At 35.1% G+C, this 15,462-nt stretch overlaps 2 protein-coding genes across 2 annotated transcripts; one reads left to right on the top strand and one right to left on the bottom strand.

Annotated features, from left to right (window-relative positions):
- Nucleotides 1-5,270: 5,270 nt before the first annotated feature.
- ENO1 (enolase 1) lies at nt 5,271-9,733 on the bottom strand. Its single transcript, XM_059598615.2, has 7 exons — nt 9,059-9,733; nt 7,657-7,964; nt 7,193-7,347; nt 6,766-7,083; nt 6,339-6,485; nt 6,189-6,239; nt 5,271-5,626 (listed from the first exon to the last, which is right to left on the bottom strand). Exons 1-7 carry the CDS (start codon nt 9,487-9,489, stop codon nt 5,561-5,563), a joined length of 1,476 nt encoding a protein of 491 aa, XP_059454598.1. The 5' UTR covers nt 9,490-9,733; the 3' UTR covers nt 5,271-5,560.
- A 1,848-nt stretch (nt 9,734-11,581) lies between these two features.
- On the top strand, nt 11,582-13,042 carry TET12 (tetraspanin12). Its single transcript, XM_059599051.2, has 2 exons — nt 11,582-12,085; nt 12,725-13,042. The coding sequence occupies exons 1-2, from the start codon at nt 11,582-11,584 to the stop codon at nt 13,040-13,042; spliced, it is 822 nt and encodes a 273-aa protein (XP_059455034.2).
- Nucleotides 13,043-15,462: the final 2,420 nt, after the last annotated feature.

Here is a 15,462-nt window from a genome sequence, read left to right as displayed (position 1 = left end):
TATTTAGGATGTACTTTTTGATACCATCTCTTTGGGATATATTTTTTGATACTGTGTATTTGGATAGTTGTTGGTACTTTCTATTTGCTATTATGTATTTGAGTATTTTTTGGAACTTTCTGTTTGGTAATGTATATTTGTTGGTACTTTTTATTTGGTTTATATTATGTTAAGATATTCACAAAATTTTTGGTTCAAGAACTTTTGAGTTAGTAAATCTCCCTTGACATGTTTATCAAGGTTAAAGAACTTTGAGTAAACAATGCAATGGAGTAATAATATCTTTCTAAATTTTATTTTTAAGTGTATACAGGATGACAAGAGTATAAGAAAATTAAACCACCCAAGCAGGTTCTCACTTTAATATGTTTAATAAAGAAAAACATTTTTAGTATCTCTTTCTCTATCATGTTGGGTTTCATTCTTATTGTCTCTAATACTATATATTGGTTCATTGTGGTAGATTACTCAAATTGCTTATGAGGATGAATTGGCAAGGAAGAGGATGCAGAAAAGTACTTTATTTTGGGTTCTGGAATTTTGCTGGCCATGGATTATAAAACATATATTTAATAGTTTTCTCCCTTGGCAGGTTTGGTTCATAGGCAGTTCTCACATATTTTTGATGGTTTTGATGAGGTTAGTCATTTTGAGTTACGTTTCTTGTGGGCATTTAGATTAGTTTAAAGATTGTTGTCTAATGTGGTGAAGTAGTGTTAATGCATAGTAGTCTTCTTCAAGAGGTGTTAAACTTTTAAACTTTGCCAGTATTTATGGTTTTCGGCTTGTGTTTGCAATGATAGGTGTCATTTTGTAGTTTTAAGCCATTATTCGTAAAATGTTTGGCAAGTCTCAACATTTAATTTACTTTAAGATTTTGATATGAAGCTTTTGGGATGTGGTTGTGGGGATGGAATGGGGTTTGCATAATCTCCCATCTCTTAGAAATTTGTATGTTGATGACAAATCTGAAGATGTGGTGTCTTTTCTCTCCTTATAGAGAGAATCGTCACCAACTCTCTCTCTCTCTCTCTCTCTCTCTGTGGTTATCGATCTCTCCATCGATCTCTATTTTCTCCCCATTTTTCCATTGCTTCAAAGCTATGGATAAGCGTCGCAGAAAGCAAGCCAATTCTTGTAGTTGTTACTCTGAGGGTGAGTTCCGTTCAATTTCCCTTGTCATTTTCTGTACCAAGTCCTCTTCGTTTTTCCTTCCTTCAATTTTTTGTCATTTCCATTTATGTTACACAAAAATACTGTCCGACTTCTTCTCTTTTTGGTTAAATCTCTTTATGGATTTCATTCCCTTCCTTTTTTTTGCTGCATATTTCAATATGGATTCCTTCATTCTTTTCGTCTTTTTTTTTTCCTTCATTTTATTTTCTTATATCACCATTTTTATTTCAAAGTTAAATATCTAACGCTTCTGTCTCTTTCTCTCTCTTTCTCTCTCTCGTTTTGGCAGAGGTGAGTAGCATAGAGTGGGAGTTCATTAAGATGTAGGAACAAGAAGAAGATCTCATCCATAGAATGTATAAGCTGGTTGGCGACAGCTAAAATTCATTTTTTTATTTAAATAAAAAAAAAACATTTCATTTGTCTCCGGGAAAAAAAATAAACATTTTTTTTTTATACAAATTCTGTCCCATTCTGAATTCTGACGATGGAGACAGATATATTTCTTTTCCCATCTCTTAAAAATTGTAATATATTGATCTGATTTAGTTATTGTAGCCACATGTTTATTCTAGTATGTGCACGAACGTGTGAAATTTGTATTTAACATGTTCTTGGTACAATCTTTTTATCTTAGTGTTTTTTGGTATGTGCCTTTACTGTAGACTAACTGAATAAGCTTCCAGCTCTTAGAGCCCTTCAAACATTAAAAAGTTTGTGCATCTCATGGATAAGTATATATGGTTTTGAGGAATTGGATTATGGGCTAATAGTAACATTAAGAATATTGTTCATCCCAGGGACAGTGGAGTTTTCAATTGGATTAAGGGGGCTCATTTTAAATAAAATTAATCTTTTGATGAGACAAAGTGCTTGCTTGTTCATTCATTGAAGGTATTATTTACCTCTCCTTCTGCTCATAACATGTATTGGTGGGACTGTTACTGATATATGTTTGAAATATTGTGGTCATCTCCAACATATTATGTATGAATGTATATTGTGGTCACTCACATTTGAACCTTATTTTTATATATTCACCCATTTCCCTGCATCTCATCCATGGCATTGTATTGGCCACTTGAATAAAACATGTTTATAACTGGACTAATCATGTAGGCTAGCTTACTTTCATGAGGCACTGTAACCCAAAGTTGTTCACCATGATATAAAAATTGAGTAAAATTTCAATTGACAAACTAATTATCCTATGTAAATATTATGTGGCCATGGATTCACCATTTGGACTATTGCATTATTGTATTGCTAACTATATTTGTTCTTTTGCTTATTTCTCTTGCATTTGTTCACTTTTATATGTACTCTTACAACTTTGACATGGTTGATTTGAAAGAGTTATCCTTGATCAGTGGAAAAGCAACTTGGTAATGGCGTTATTGCGTGCATCTTCATATTTATCCTTTACAAATTAGAAAATCTTCCTTTTGGTGTTTTGAGCATGTTCTTTTGGACATTGTGAATTGTAATGTTCATATTTCTCTTATCGGCGGACTGAATTTTTGTACTTATAATCATTTCACTTTAGATTTTTCAATTTGATAAGCAATATGCATGGCTAGAAACTTTTGGCTGCCTTTTCGGTATTCTTTTGTCATGACTTTTTTATTGTTTCTTTTCATTATGATCATTTATATATCTTTTGAATATGACCTTATCTTTTAAAATTGCTTTTAAATAATAATAATAAAACATTATTAGGGTCGAATTGACCCTAATAATGTTTTATTTTTTTTAGAATGTCAGACCCATTGTGGACGCTAATAGTGCAACCATCAGCGTCCACTTTAGTTTGGATGCTGATGGTTATTTTTTTAATTTTTTTGGATCATTATCGTCCACCTTAATGGACGCTAATAGTTCACCATCAGTGTCCACTCCAGTTTGGACGCTGATGGTTGATTTTTTTTTAATTTTTTTGGGATCATTAGCGTCCACCTTAGTGGACGCTAATGGTTCACCATCAACGTCCACTCCAGTTTGAATGTTGATGGTTGATTTTTTTTTTTTTTTTTTTTAATTTTTTTGGGATCATTAGCGTCCACAGTAGCTGACGCTAATAGTTCACTATCAGCGTCCACTTCAGTTTGGACGCTGATGGTTGTTTTTTTTAAAAAAAAAAAAAATTTGGGATCATTAGCGTCCACTAAAAGTGGACGCTAATAGTTCACCATCAGCGTCCACTATAGTTTGGACGCTGATAGTTGCTATATTTTTAAGTTTTTTTAGGACCATTAGCGTCCACAAAAGTGGATGCTAATAGTTACCTATGGAGTGGACGCTAATAGGTCCATGTGGATGCTAATAGTCCACCATCAGCGTCCACTTTGAGTGGACGCTCATAGTAGAGCACTAGTGTCGACTCTGCCTTCAGTTGACTCCAGCTTCAGCGACAAAAATACATGACTTTTAGCGTCAACAATGTGGACTTTAAAAGTGATCATTAGGGTCCACTTATAAGTTGACGCTAATGATCACATAGTTGATCATTATGGTCGGACGATTAGCGTCCAAAAGTCAGTGCTGATGTCAACAGCGTCCACTTTAAGATTTTTAGCGTTCAAATAATTTTGCCCATAAAGACTTAAATTATTGTAGTGCCTTAATTGGTCTTATTCTTGATTTTACTTTATGTTGTGAGGCACAATGGAATATGCCAACCGCCAAAGACGATGAAGGGACAATTTGCTTATAAAATGAAAGAAAAAAAAAGAGAAATATTAGACACGCTCAAATCCTAAACCTCAATGCAACCAAAGCTTCACACATACAGCCATATTTCAAGCCCCCAAAAGCTTAAAATATTCTACGGACCATAAAGTCACAAACACTTTAGAAGTAATTCTTATTTATTGGCTCTTTAATTTTTTATTGGCTCTTTCATGCAAAGAGATGTCAAAGATTGATTTAATTTTCCCATCAAACTTAGGTTCCTTCGCAAAATCCTAAATAAAGAAAACACCCATACAAAAACCTATTGAAATTACTAAAAATACCTACAAATCTAAATGAAGAACCCACGCTGAAATATCTTTCACAAATTCACGAGCGTCACACATATAGCCACTATTAATTAAATGATTAAATTTAGAGTTAAATACTAAATACCCTCTGGGAATTTTGTTGCTTTATTTTTTCTCTCATAGGATTTGATTTTTATCACAGGAGGTCCATGTGGTTTTGATAATAGATCAAATTAGTTAGTCTGTCAGTTGACCGTTAGTTGACTTAATAGAAGTTTACGTAGACCAATCAAATGTTGACATGTGGTACCTACTAAAACTTTTTTTATTTTTTTAAATTAAAAAAAAAAGTATTTTTTTTTAAATTAAAAAAAAAAAATTCCCACTGGGGGTGGTTTTGGCCACCCCCTTGGGCACCAAGGGGGTGGCTCGGCCACTCCCATCCAGCCACATGGCCACCCCAAATTTTTTTTTTTTTTTTTTTAATTTTTAAAAAAATTTATGTAAGTATCACGTGTAAATATTTGATTGGTCCACGTAGACTTTCATTAAGTCAACTAACGGTCAACTGACAAAAGACTAATTTGGTCTATTATCAAAACCACAGGGACCTCCTGTGATAAAAATCAAACTCTAAGAGAAAAAAAATAAAGTAACTAAACCCCATGGAGGTATTTAGTATTTAACCCTTAAATTTATTTATTCTTTTTAGCTTACGCTTTATAAACAAATGATGATTTAACAATGAATCATAGTATAAATCTCAAGTTCGAACGGTGTCTCTTTATTATTCATCTTATATTTCAATTAATATTTTATATATTAGGTCTCACATTTTAAAGAAAAGTTTTATGGTAACAAAGTACATAATGCCACAATCCGGTTCCCACATGTGAGGGAATGAGTATTAAAAGTATTAGTCAAATAATTAAACTTATCATTTTTTATTAACTTAAACTTTTATGACAAATGATAACCGATGGCATCCATCAATTACTTAGACATTTACTAAACACTGCTTGATTAGAATGATTAAGGGAATGGGCATAAAATTCAATGCTTGCTAAGATTGTGAATTCAATTTTCCACAAGGGCAGAGTAAAATCTACAATATAGATTGCTTAAAAGCACAACTTTGTTATTCACTCACACAAAACTATAGTTTCGATTGAAAATGAGGCCACATCGTAATAATCGATCAGCAACATCTAAGCTGATAGGCTCAACCAAAAATTTGTCGAGATTGTTATACATCCACTTTGACTTGCAGCTCAGGGGGTTTGTCCCCTGATCACAACTTTAATCCAGTACCTTATTGCAGAACAAAAGGTTGACAGATTGCTCTTCCCAGATTTTTTTTTTTTTTAAAAAAAATAGTAGTTGAGAATTGCTCTTTCTTGTCCCTAAGGTGATCTGAAAGCTTCACCAGCATAGCGCACATTTCCAAGTTCCTCTTCAATGCGGAGAAGCTGCAATCAAATTGAAATCACAGAAACAAGGGGAAATTAATATGAGTAATAATCATGGTATCCGGTTAGCAATTAAAAAAAGAATGTGAGACATGCATTCTGGGAACATTTAAAGTAAAGAATTAATAAGAAAGATAGTCAGAAGACCCCACACATTTTCAGGACCCATTGGAAAAGATCCTATGGGCTCATGTTTGGAGTCTATTAGAAGTGGAAGAATGAATTATGAAGAAGTAAGCCCTCACAGTTTATAATTTCTAATACCCTAGTCTTCGCTAGTCAAATACTTCTGAAATTTGGTGATCTAATGCGATCCACTTGACTGAATAGACTATAATCTATTACATAGGCATTCAAATATATGCCAGATACTGCAATAATACAACATACAACCTAGCTTATTTAAATTGTCCACATATATACAAATCTTCTTTTGTTTTTTATTTTATTTTATTTTTATCAAATTCGAACATCTTGTCCATATCTGGAAAAGCATGTCATTAGAGCGAGGAGGCGAGAAAGAGGGATGAGAGAAGAAAACCAACTAAAGTTCCCAGTTTACCTGATTATACTTGGCCAACCGCTCACTTCGGCAAGGAGCTCCAGTTTTTATCTACATGACAGAACATGCAGTGGTCAACTTCATAGAAATGACATAAAAGGCATGAGAGATGGCAAAGTTGAAGAGTCCAAAGATTGAAAAAAAACAAACCTGCCCACTCGCCAAGCCAACAGAAAGGTCAGCAATAAAGTTATCCTCAGTTTCACCGCTCCGGTGGCTGACCATGACACCCCAACCTGCAGCTTTAGAGTCAAGTGCTGCCTGAACAGATTCAGTCACTGTACCAATCTGGTTAACCTGCAATTGAATGCATAAAAGATGAGCTAAATGCAGCATCAACACGGCCTGTCTCTCACAATGATGAATCCATGTAAATTTAGAAATGATAAACACTTGAACAATGAATGGATGACAAAAGGAAGCTGGAAGATGGTGCAGAAACAAATTACAGCTAGCTAAAAACAGAAAGGTGTTCAACCAAGAAAGGAAAGGGAAAAAAATGTAAAAATGTAAAAATGTAAAATCATAACTCCTTGCGAGTGACTCAGAAAATGAATGAGGCAGGGTAGACGCTTGCCTTTAGAAGTAAGCCATTGCAAGCCTTTTTCTGAATGGCTTCAGCTATTCTCTTTGGATTGGTGACCAACAAATCATCTCCTACGAGTTGGATGTCAACTGAAGACTGTAGTAAAGCCCATGAGCTCCAATCATCTTGATCAAAGGGATCTTCAATTGACACAATAGGAAATTCTTTAACAAACTCCTTGTAGAGCTCAGAAAGGCTCTGAGCTGAGTGCACATGAGCTCCATCATTTGGCTGTTTCTTGAAGTCTAGATCATATTTCCCATCTTTAGTGAAAAACTCAGATGCCGCAACATCCATTCCAATTTTAATCTGCATTCCAAAAAATTTACAAGAAAATTTAAGTTGCAAACAAAAATATAATTTTCTTCTTGATAAGTACGCAGCAAACAAAAATATAAGGAAAATTAGTGCCTCCTACCTTGCCAGTGTAACCAGCCTTTTCAATGGCATCCATGAGTAACACCAAGCCCTCCCTGTTATCTTGAACATTGGGAGCAAATCCCCCCTCATCTCCCACATTGCAGGCATCTTGCCCATATTTGGCCTTAATTATTCCCTTCAGTGTATGATAAACTGTTTTCTCATAAAAGATAAACTGGTTAGCTTTCTTCTTACTGATGATGGGTAATTGATGTAATTATACAAAAATCTAAGAACTATAATGTCAATGAAAAAGCAAGTCTTCAATTAGCCGTGTGACCCAAGGATTTGCATCAAAACCATAAGTGTGGAAAATCAATAGCAATATCAAATTCAAAATTGTACTCCATATTGATTCACATCCAACAATAAGGCATGTGCATGGTTCTAAAATAGAGTCAATCGCGGATACAATACCCCATAAAAAGACAACTGTAGCAAGAAACCAATTATTTCGCTTACCTTCACTACCCATGCGGAATGCCTCAGCAAATGAAGTTGCACCTACTGGTAATATCATAAATTCTTGCATGGCCAAACTGTTTCCAGCGTGGCTGCCTCCATTTATAACATTAAAAGCTGGAACTGGCATAACAAGCTCCTTCGTTCCGGATAGTTCCTGGATATGCTTATATAAGGGCACCCCCTTTGCTCCTGCACCTGCTCTGCACACGCTTAGGGATACTCCCAATATTGCATTAGCACCTAATTTTGACTTGTTTGGAGTTCCATCAATTTCCAGCATAATAGCATCCACATCAGCTTGGTTCCTTGTTAAACAGAGGCAAAAATGTCAGAGCTATATAACCTACAAACAAAAAAAATCAACCTGTAATCATTAACAGTATATGTAAATAGACATCCAGGTCCACAAGAAGCAATGAGCAAGGCCACAAAATAGAGAAAGCTCAGGTTTCAACAGGCAGTAGCAGCCTGATTGCATGGCAGTCCAGTTACAGTGACCTTCTTCACAACCAATTCTTTTTTATTTTTATTTTATTTTATTTTTTTCATTTTTAGTTTCTTAAAAAGCAATGCTTCTTCTTTCCATCGTTTCCAGACCCAACAGCAGCATAATTTTTGACTTGTAATACAAGAAGTCGCCTTTGATTCTTAGAAACCGAAGGCTATATATAGAGTTCCCTATAATATGCGCAACAGGCTACTTCATTTCTGACTCCCAATGGATCTGAGATGCACATCCTATCTCCCTCCACCGCAACAACTACAACAGAATCTCCTACTTCTGCATAACCAAACAGTAGTTACAAAAATTGGTACTCTTTGTTTAAAATGATAGACCTTCTTTAACCATTTTTACAATTGTTTCCTTTCCCATGAGATATTTTTAGTTTCCCAGCAATCCCATTTAACGGATACAAAGGATTTTAACGGATTTGATGGTTCTGACTTCTCACCTTTCAAACAACGAGCACTTCTTTTCCATAACGTCCGTACTTGTTTTTATTCCTACGTAAATAATTTTCTTACGGCCAAAAAAACAAAAAACAAAAATGTTTACATACCGTGGCTTTGACATCAAAACCTTTTCTTTGATTCTAAATTACCAACTTGCTACTACTGTAAACAAAAAGTCCACCTTTACTGAAATCCAATCTTTTCTCGGTAAATGTAAACATTTTTGTTTTCTCAAGTTCTCAACTCTAAAATAAAAATATTATCAAACAATTCAAATAAGAATACTCTTTTTTTTGTTTTTTTTAATATTTAAAAAAAAAAAAAAAAAAACACGTTAACAAATAAATAAGTTTCCCGAATTCATTTTCCAGCGAAACAAACAGCAGCTGCTAGTTATAATTTGAAGAATATATCAACAAGAAAAAAAAAATTTTGAAAAAAATACCGGACATCGACGCCGACGAGCTTGGGAGCGAGGATTTCGTTAATGTTCTTGACGGCATTGAGGACGCCTTTGCCTCCAAAAACGGTCTTATCGCCGTCACGGAGCTCGAGGGCCTCGTAGATCCCCGTGGAGGCCCCACTGGGAACTGCCGATCGGTAGAGAGCGTCGGTGATCAGATCGACCTCGACGGTCGGATTGCCTCGGCTATCTACGATCTGGCGCGCCTTCACCGACCTTACTGCGTGCTCTCTCGACGCCGTCACGGCAGACGGAGCAACCACAACGGAGCATCGGACGGTGGTGGAGTGCCGAGCCTTGTGGGGTGTGAAGGGAGGGATAGGAATGGAATTTTGAGGCTTTGGTAGGGGCTTCGAGGGAATGAAGGAGTTTTGGAGGAGACTCGTGCTGGTAGCTTGGGAAGCTATGGCCATTTTTTTTACCTGTGTGTAATTTTTTCTTCTTCAGAGAGGCGAAGAGTTTGAAGAGAGGGAGGGAAAGTAGGGTTAGGTGGGGGGGTTTATAGGGAAAAGCGTGGGAAAGTCCGCCGAGGGGCGATGAAAGCAGTGTCTGTTATTTGCAAAAAAACAAAAAAAGGAAAAAAGAAAAAAGAAAAATGGAATTGGAGGGTTGGTGGTTGGAAGAAGGTGGCACTGGTAGAGTATGCCGTCTGAGGTAGGTGTGTGCAACAGTGCATGGGTGTCCACGTTTTGTATGATGTATGATGTATGATGTATGGGGGATGTATGGCGTCCATCACCACATTTTAAGAGATGGCCAGGTCCGTTGTGCCTTGTCAATTCGTCAAACCTTTCTGCTCACTGGGCGCATCTGAGTTCCGAACCATGAGTCAAATCTAAGCCGCCTCTATTATTTATTTATTTTTTTAAAAAAAAATTATTTGAAAAAAATGTTTGAGCGGAGAACTCCACTTATTTAGGCGTAAAATAGATTATAAAAAATATTTTTCATATTTTTTTGTATTTAAAAATAATAGTCAATAAAGAATATTTTTGGTTTAATCGAAAATGTTTCTTTAATTTTCAAAAAATTGTTTCAATTTTTGAAAAACGTAAACTATTTTTTGAGTTTAAGCATCTCATTACCAAATTGATAGATCCAGTTAGGATGTATTTGGAACTTGACTGGACCGCTCTGAGATCCGATCGAGACTTAATCGGGATCCGGTTGAAACTTGACCAAGACCTGACCAAAACTTAACTATGACCTGGTCTGGACACTGTCAGGACTCAGTTAGGACACAACCGTGACCTAATTGAGATATTTCCTTAACTTAAAGTTTAATATGATTAAATAAAAACAAATTGTGATTTTCCTTCGTGGGCCTTTGTAAAGGGCCACTCTAGTAGTTTGCCATTTCCTTGGGCCACTACTATGGGAATTAAGCCCGGTAGGCAATTTCAAAGGGCCCATACCATTACTTTTGCACAATTATTTCAAATTACTAATATACCCTAAATAAAAAGATTAAAAAAAATTATAATTGTAAATTTTTTAAAAGAGGGATGCTCGAGCACTATTGATTGGTGAAGGGAAAATGATCATCTTTATTTCAAATCCCCTTCATTTCCTCTAGTTAGTGCATTTAGAAGGGTAGTATAGTATTATTGCTTCAAACAAAATAAAAAGGAAAAAAAAAAATTATGAAGAAATAACATCATATATGGTCATTTTTTTATTTGAATTTTTTTTTTTTAAAAAAAACAAATTAAAAAAGGACCATATATGATGTTATTTCTTCAAAATATATATATATATATATATATATATATATATATATATATAAAATAAATAAAAAATAAGAGAAAAGTTGAGCAAAAGTTGTGCATTTATCATTTTTCTTAATTTTTAAGAAACCCAAATATATTGAATGACACTTATCACTAATTAAAGAAACTTATTTGAAATTAGTAAAAAGCTTAATGACATAATTGTAGAAATAAAAATCCTAATAAATGAAAATTACATTAAAACAAAAATACTAAATTGAATTTATCCCTAAATTCTTACCAAAAAACACATGAAATCCGTTTGCTTGTAATAAATGACAGCAATTTTCAAACTTAAATGTGATCTCTTGAGAAGAATTGGCTGTAAGGCCCTTGGCGACAAAAATGCACGCAGACGTTGGCGACAAAACCGTTCCACAAAACACAAGGCGTAGCCTTAAGCCCACTAGACTAGCACGTGTGGGTGTGGCACATCTCACTCCCTTCTCGCCAACTGTCTATTGGATTAGCCTTCGCAAACAAACTGTCAGCCCCGTAATAAAGCTGTAAAGCAGGGGCATTTCGGACCCACTTCATTCAAAATCCCACTCTATACTATTCACACCGTTACACGTCCTCTTACTATAAAAGAGACAGTTACAATACAACACAACACAACATAACCATATATATAAGAAACCGACCGAGCGTGTTCTTCGTTGCCCATATCTATCTCTCTCTTGAAAATTTCCCAGCGAAATTTCACATTGAATCCGAAATCCGGTTCCTCGCTCCGATGTTTCGCATAAGCAACACCGTGGTGGGAATCCTCAACTGCTGCACTCTAGTGGTGGGCCTGGTGGCCATCTCCGCCTCCGTCTTCTTCCACCTGTACGGCGGCGCCACCGGCTGCCAGAGAGTGCTCCAAACGCCTCTCCTGGTGCTGGGCCTGGCCTTCTTGGTGCTATCCCTCCTGGGCCTGGTGGGCGGTTGCTGCAGGCTCAACTCGGTCCTCTACGTCTACTTGGCCCTCGTCTTCCTCATCATCCTGGGTCTCATCGCTTTCACCATCTTCGCGCTTTTGGTGACAAACAAAGGGGTGGGACAGTTGGTGTCCGGACGAGGCTACAAGGAGTACCGCCTCACGGACTTCTCCCATTGGCTGCAGCGCTACGTCCTGAATGCCCACAACTGGGATCGCATTCGAACTTGTTTGATTGACGCCCACGTTTGCAATAATGACACCCACCATAACCCCTCATTCCGCCACTTTTACATCAACAATTTCCATCTCATTCAGGTTATTTCTTTTTTCTTGCATATCAGAATTTGAATTCTTGATGTGAAAATTAACGTATAACATTCCAAATTTTTATTCCAAAAGTTGTTTCTTAAATGATGTGTTATCATCCTAATTATAAGTTGGTGACACATTTCTCAAAATAATAAATTTTATGAGATAGTAACCCATCATTTAAATTTGAGAACAACTTTTTTTAAAAAAAAAAATTGGGGTAATAGCACTCTTCTTAAAGCCTATCTTAGTGGGTTTTCATTGAATATGTGTAATTAATTAATTTGGTAGAGTTCCTTATCATGATCAGGATTAAATATAGAAATTTGAAATATACAAACAGATGAGGTTCTAGATATGGTTTATCCTTTGAGAAGTGTTAGGGAGTCAAACAAATAAACCAAAAAAAATTTTAAAACTAATGTGACAGATCGTAAGTGGCAAACAAAGGAGATAGAATTTTATTTTATTTTTTAATTTAAAAACCCTTACTACATTAGTTTGGATATTTTTCTGGGTTTATTTGTTTTAAATAGAAAGAAGTTGTTTTATATATTTCTTTTAGATCATATATATATATATATGCAATAATTAAATTGACAAATATATAATATTAAAACAAAATTATATATGAAATTATTGTAGTCGGGTTGCTGCAAGCCGCCATCCTACTGCGGATTCATATACAAGAACGGGAGCGTGTGGGAAGTACCGAAATCGGGGCCGGCGGTGGGAGACAGCGACTGCACAACGTGGAGCAACGAGGAGGAGAAGCTTTGCTTGGAGTGCAAGTCATGTAAGGTGGGAGTGCTGGGGAACATGAGGAAGGAGTGGAGGCATTTGGCAATATTCAACACCTCTCTTCTCGTCCTCCTCATCTTCGTCTACTCCGTTGGCTGCTGCGCCACCAGGAACAACCGCTCCGATTTCAAGTACCCAAGACATAATAGAGGAAGCCCTTGAGTTATTAATTTATATATGTACATTATTCTTTAGAATACAGCTGGCACTGGCAGCCAGAAATATATATATGTTGATTTATCCATCCTAGTTGTTTTTTTGTTTATTTAACATGATTAATTTGAGAGTTGTTTTGTTTCTAGAAATGAATGTTATGCCAAACACAGATAATATTGTTGATGTTTGCTAGTTTTCTAAAACGCAAATGTTTTTATTTTTATTTTAAATTAATTATTTATGTTTCCAACCAGCCGATAGATAGCCGACAAGAAGGTAGCTAGCTAGGGTTCCCTACCTATGGGAACAAGGCTAATTAAGTGTGATTTTTTCGAGTAACTCTTATAAGTCTTTCTGGAGTCATCCCAAATGTAAAGTGACTTTTAAAATCACCAATAGATCAAAAGTCAATACATCACATCTCAAATTCAACAATAATTTTAAAAGCCACATCACATTTGAGAGGACCCTAAAATGACTTTAGGAGGACTTATAACATTACTTGATTTTTTCATCTTTTCGTTTTTTACTTTATTTTATTGTAATTAATGTAATAAATCACTGACATGGAATGAAATTCAGGTAGAAATGAGCAATCTTTACTCCCCAAATTGTCGTTTGTAGTGCTTTTTCTTATCCATATTATTCTACCATGCATTGAACTTTGGGTGCCAGGTTTTTTTTTTTTTTTTTTTTTTTTTTTTTTTTTTTTAATTTCAGCATAATAAAATAATAGTGAGATAAATATGTAGTAGATAGAAATTATTTTTTAAATACGAAAATGAGGGCAGGCTTTTATAATTATTGATGGATATAATAAGGTTTGTTAGATTTGAGATTTCCTTGGGGTAATTGAAAAAAAGATAAATACTTGAGATTTTATTTTAGAGAACTAAAATTATCAAGTGTTCAATTGAAGTTCTTAATATATACTTTTATTCTTCATTTTGTTGTGAAAATGAGAATAAGCTCGGCGTTTATATTATATTATGATAGAAACAACTAACAAATTACAAGCTAAACTACATATATATATAACATAAAAGGCCTCTAAAAAACTCACAAATTAATTAAAAATTACTAAATACTAGTAAAAATGCCCCCTAATATAGTCTCTTTGTGGAGCTTCATCTAAATCTCAAGAACTAAAGGGCAGCATGTGAAGTGACGACCATTAAAACTCCAACCATATGTTAATTTTCTATATATATATATATATATATATATATTTTACGAAAAATATACTTAAAACGGACAAACTAACTAGTTTATGGTGTGATACTTTAGTAACTCAAAAAATTTTAAAACAAAAAGAAACAACAATAATTAAAAAAAAAAAAATCTTACAATATAAATAATAGAAGAACCTATTCATAAAAAAAAAATAATAAAGACTACAATTTAGAAGTCACGGGTGCAATTTAGAACAGAAAACTATTTAAAAAAAAAAAAAAAACAAATATTTACCTTTAGAAGAGAATTCTGCGTGGCAAACAAAAAGAAAAAAAATCCATGAGAGAAAACTATAAAAAAAGAAAAAAAAAAAAAAAAAAAAAAAGGATGCAATTTTACGTGGCTAAAAATAAACCCAATAAGAAACCATGTGCAGGGGCCGTCGATTATTTACTTTACAAATTCTCTGACAAAATAAATTTTTTAAAACCAATTGCAATTGCAGGGCCATGATCATTGGTGACCTAAACGTGGCTCCATCACTGCCATGAGTAATTCTAGAAGTTATCATTGGCTCTACCATACAATACAACATCAACTTGACCTTTCTACCTCATTTCATTATTTCCCAACTTCTGGAAACCTTAGAGAGAGAGAGATAAAGAGAGAGGAGGAATGAGAGAGAAAGTGGATCTTACTCGCAGACGTGTCATGCACAAGCCTGCGAGGCGACTGCTCTCCTCTTTTGTGGTTTATCCGGTGCTCCCCACTGCCGCCTCCCTCTACTGCTACTGGTGTTTTGTGGTTTTTTATTTTTCTGCTTTGTATTTCTTGTGTTGTTTTTGCTTTATTTTTCTTTGTATTTCTGTGTTGTTTTGTGGGTTATTTGAGCTTTTGTCTCCCTTATCCGTTGTTGTGTTTTATTTTGGAGACTTTTGTGCCAAAATTTAGGGGTGGAGACTTTTGTGCCAAAATTTAGGGGTGTTCTCTCCTCGCCAACGGCTCCAAATGAAAATGCAGTGCCTCTTCAAGCTAGTCAACTTCTTGGCCAGCTTCTACAAACATCCTTTGTTATGCCCTTGGTTTTTCAACCAAATCCAAAGGACCGGGCCATTTTTTGGCCCATTTCCTATTATTTGCTTGTTTTTGCTTGTATCTACTTTCATTTTAGGACTATTGTTGGGGAGTCCACCCTTATTTTGATTTTAGGATTGTCCACTCTTTCTTCTTTTCGGATCAATAGTGGAAAAGAT

Source organism: Corylus avellana, chromosome 7, assembly GCF_965113065.1.
Source record: "Corylus avellana chromosome 7, dhCorAvel1.hap1.2, whole genome shotgun sequence".
In the NCBI taxonomy this organism is placed as follows: domain Eukaryota; kingdom Viridiplantae; phylum Streptophyta; class Magnoliopsida; order Fagales; family Betulaceae; genus Corylus; species Corylus avellana.
Note: the sequence above shows the minus strand (reverse complement) of the source record. Positions and strands in the feature narration are given on the sequence as shown.

What these genes read in the sequence shown, in the direction of transcription:
- ENO1 (XM_059598615.2), bottom strand. Translation starts at nt 9,489, where the DNA reads ATGGCCATAGCTTCCCAAGCTACCAGCACGAGTCTCCTCCAAAACTCC. An exon ending in ATTCCGCATGGGTAGTGAAG is followed by an intron (nt 7,348 to 7,656) that starts GTAAGCGAAATA and finishes ATGAGAAAACAG; the next exon opens with TTTATCATACACTGAAGGGA. An exon ending in GCAATGGCTTACTTCTAAAG is followed by an intron (nt 6,486 to 6,765) that starts GCAAGCGTCTAC and finishes ATTCAATTGCAG; the next exon opens with GTTAACCAGATTGGTACAGT.
- TET12 (XM_059599051.2), top strand. Translation starts at nt 11,582, where the DNA reads ATGTTTCGCATAAGCAACACCGTGGTGGGAATCCTCAACTGCTGCACT. An exon ending in ACAATTTCCATCTCATTCAG is followed by an intron (nt 12,086 to 12,724) that starts GTTATTTCTTTT and finishes AAATTATTGTAG; the next exon opens with TCGGGTTGCTGCAAGCCGCC.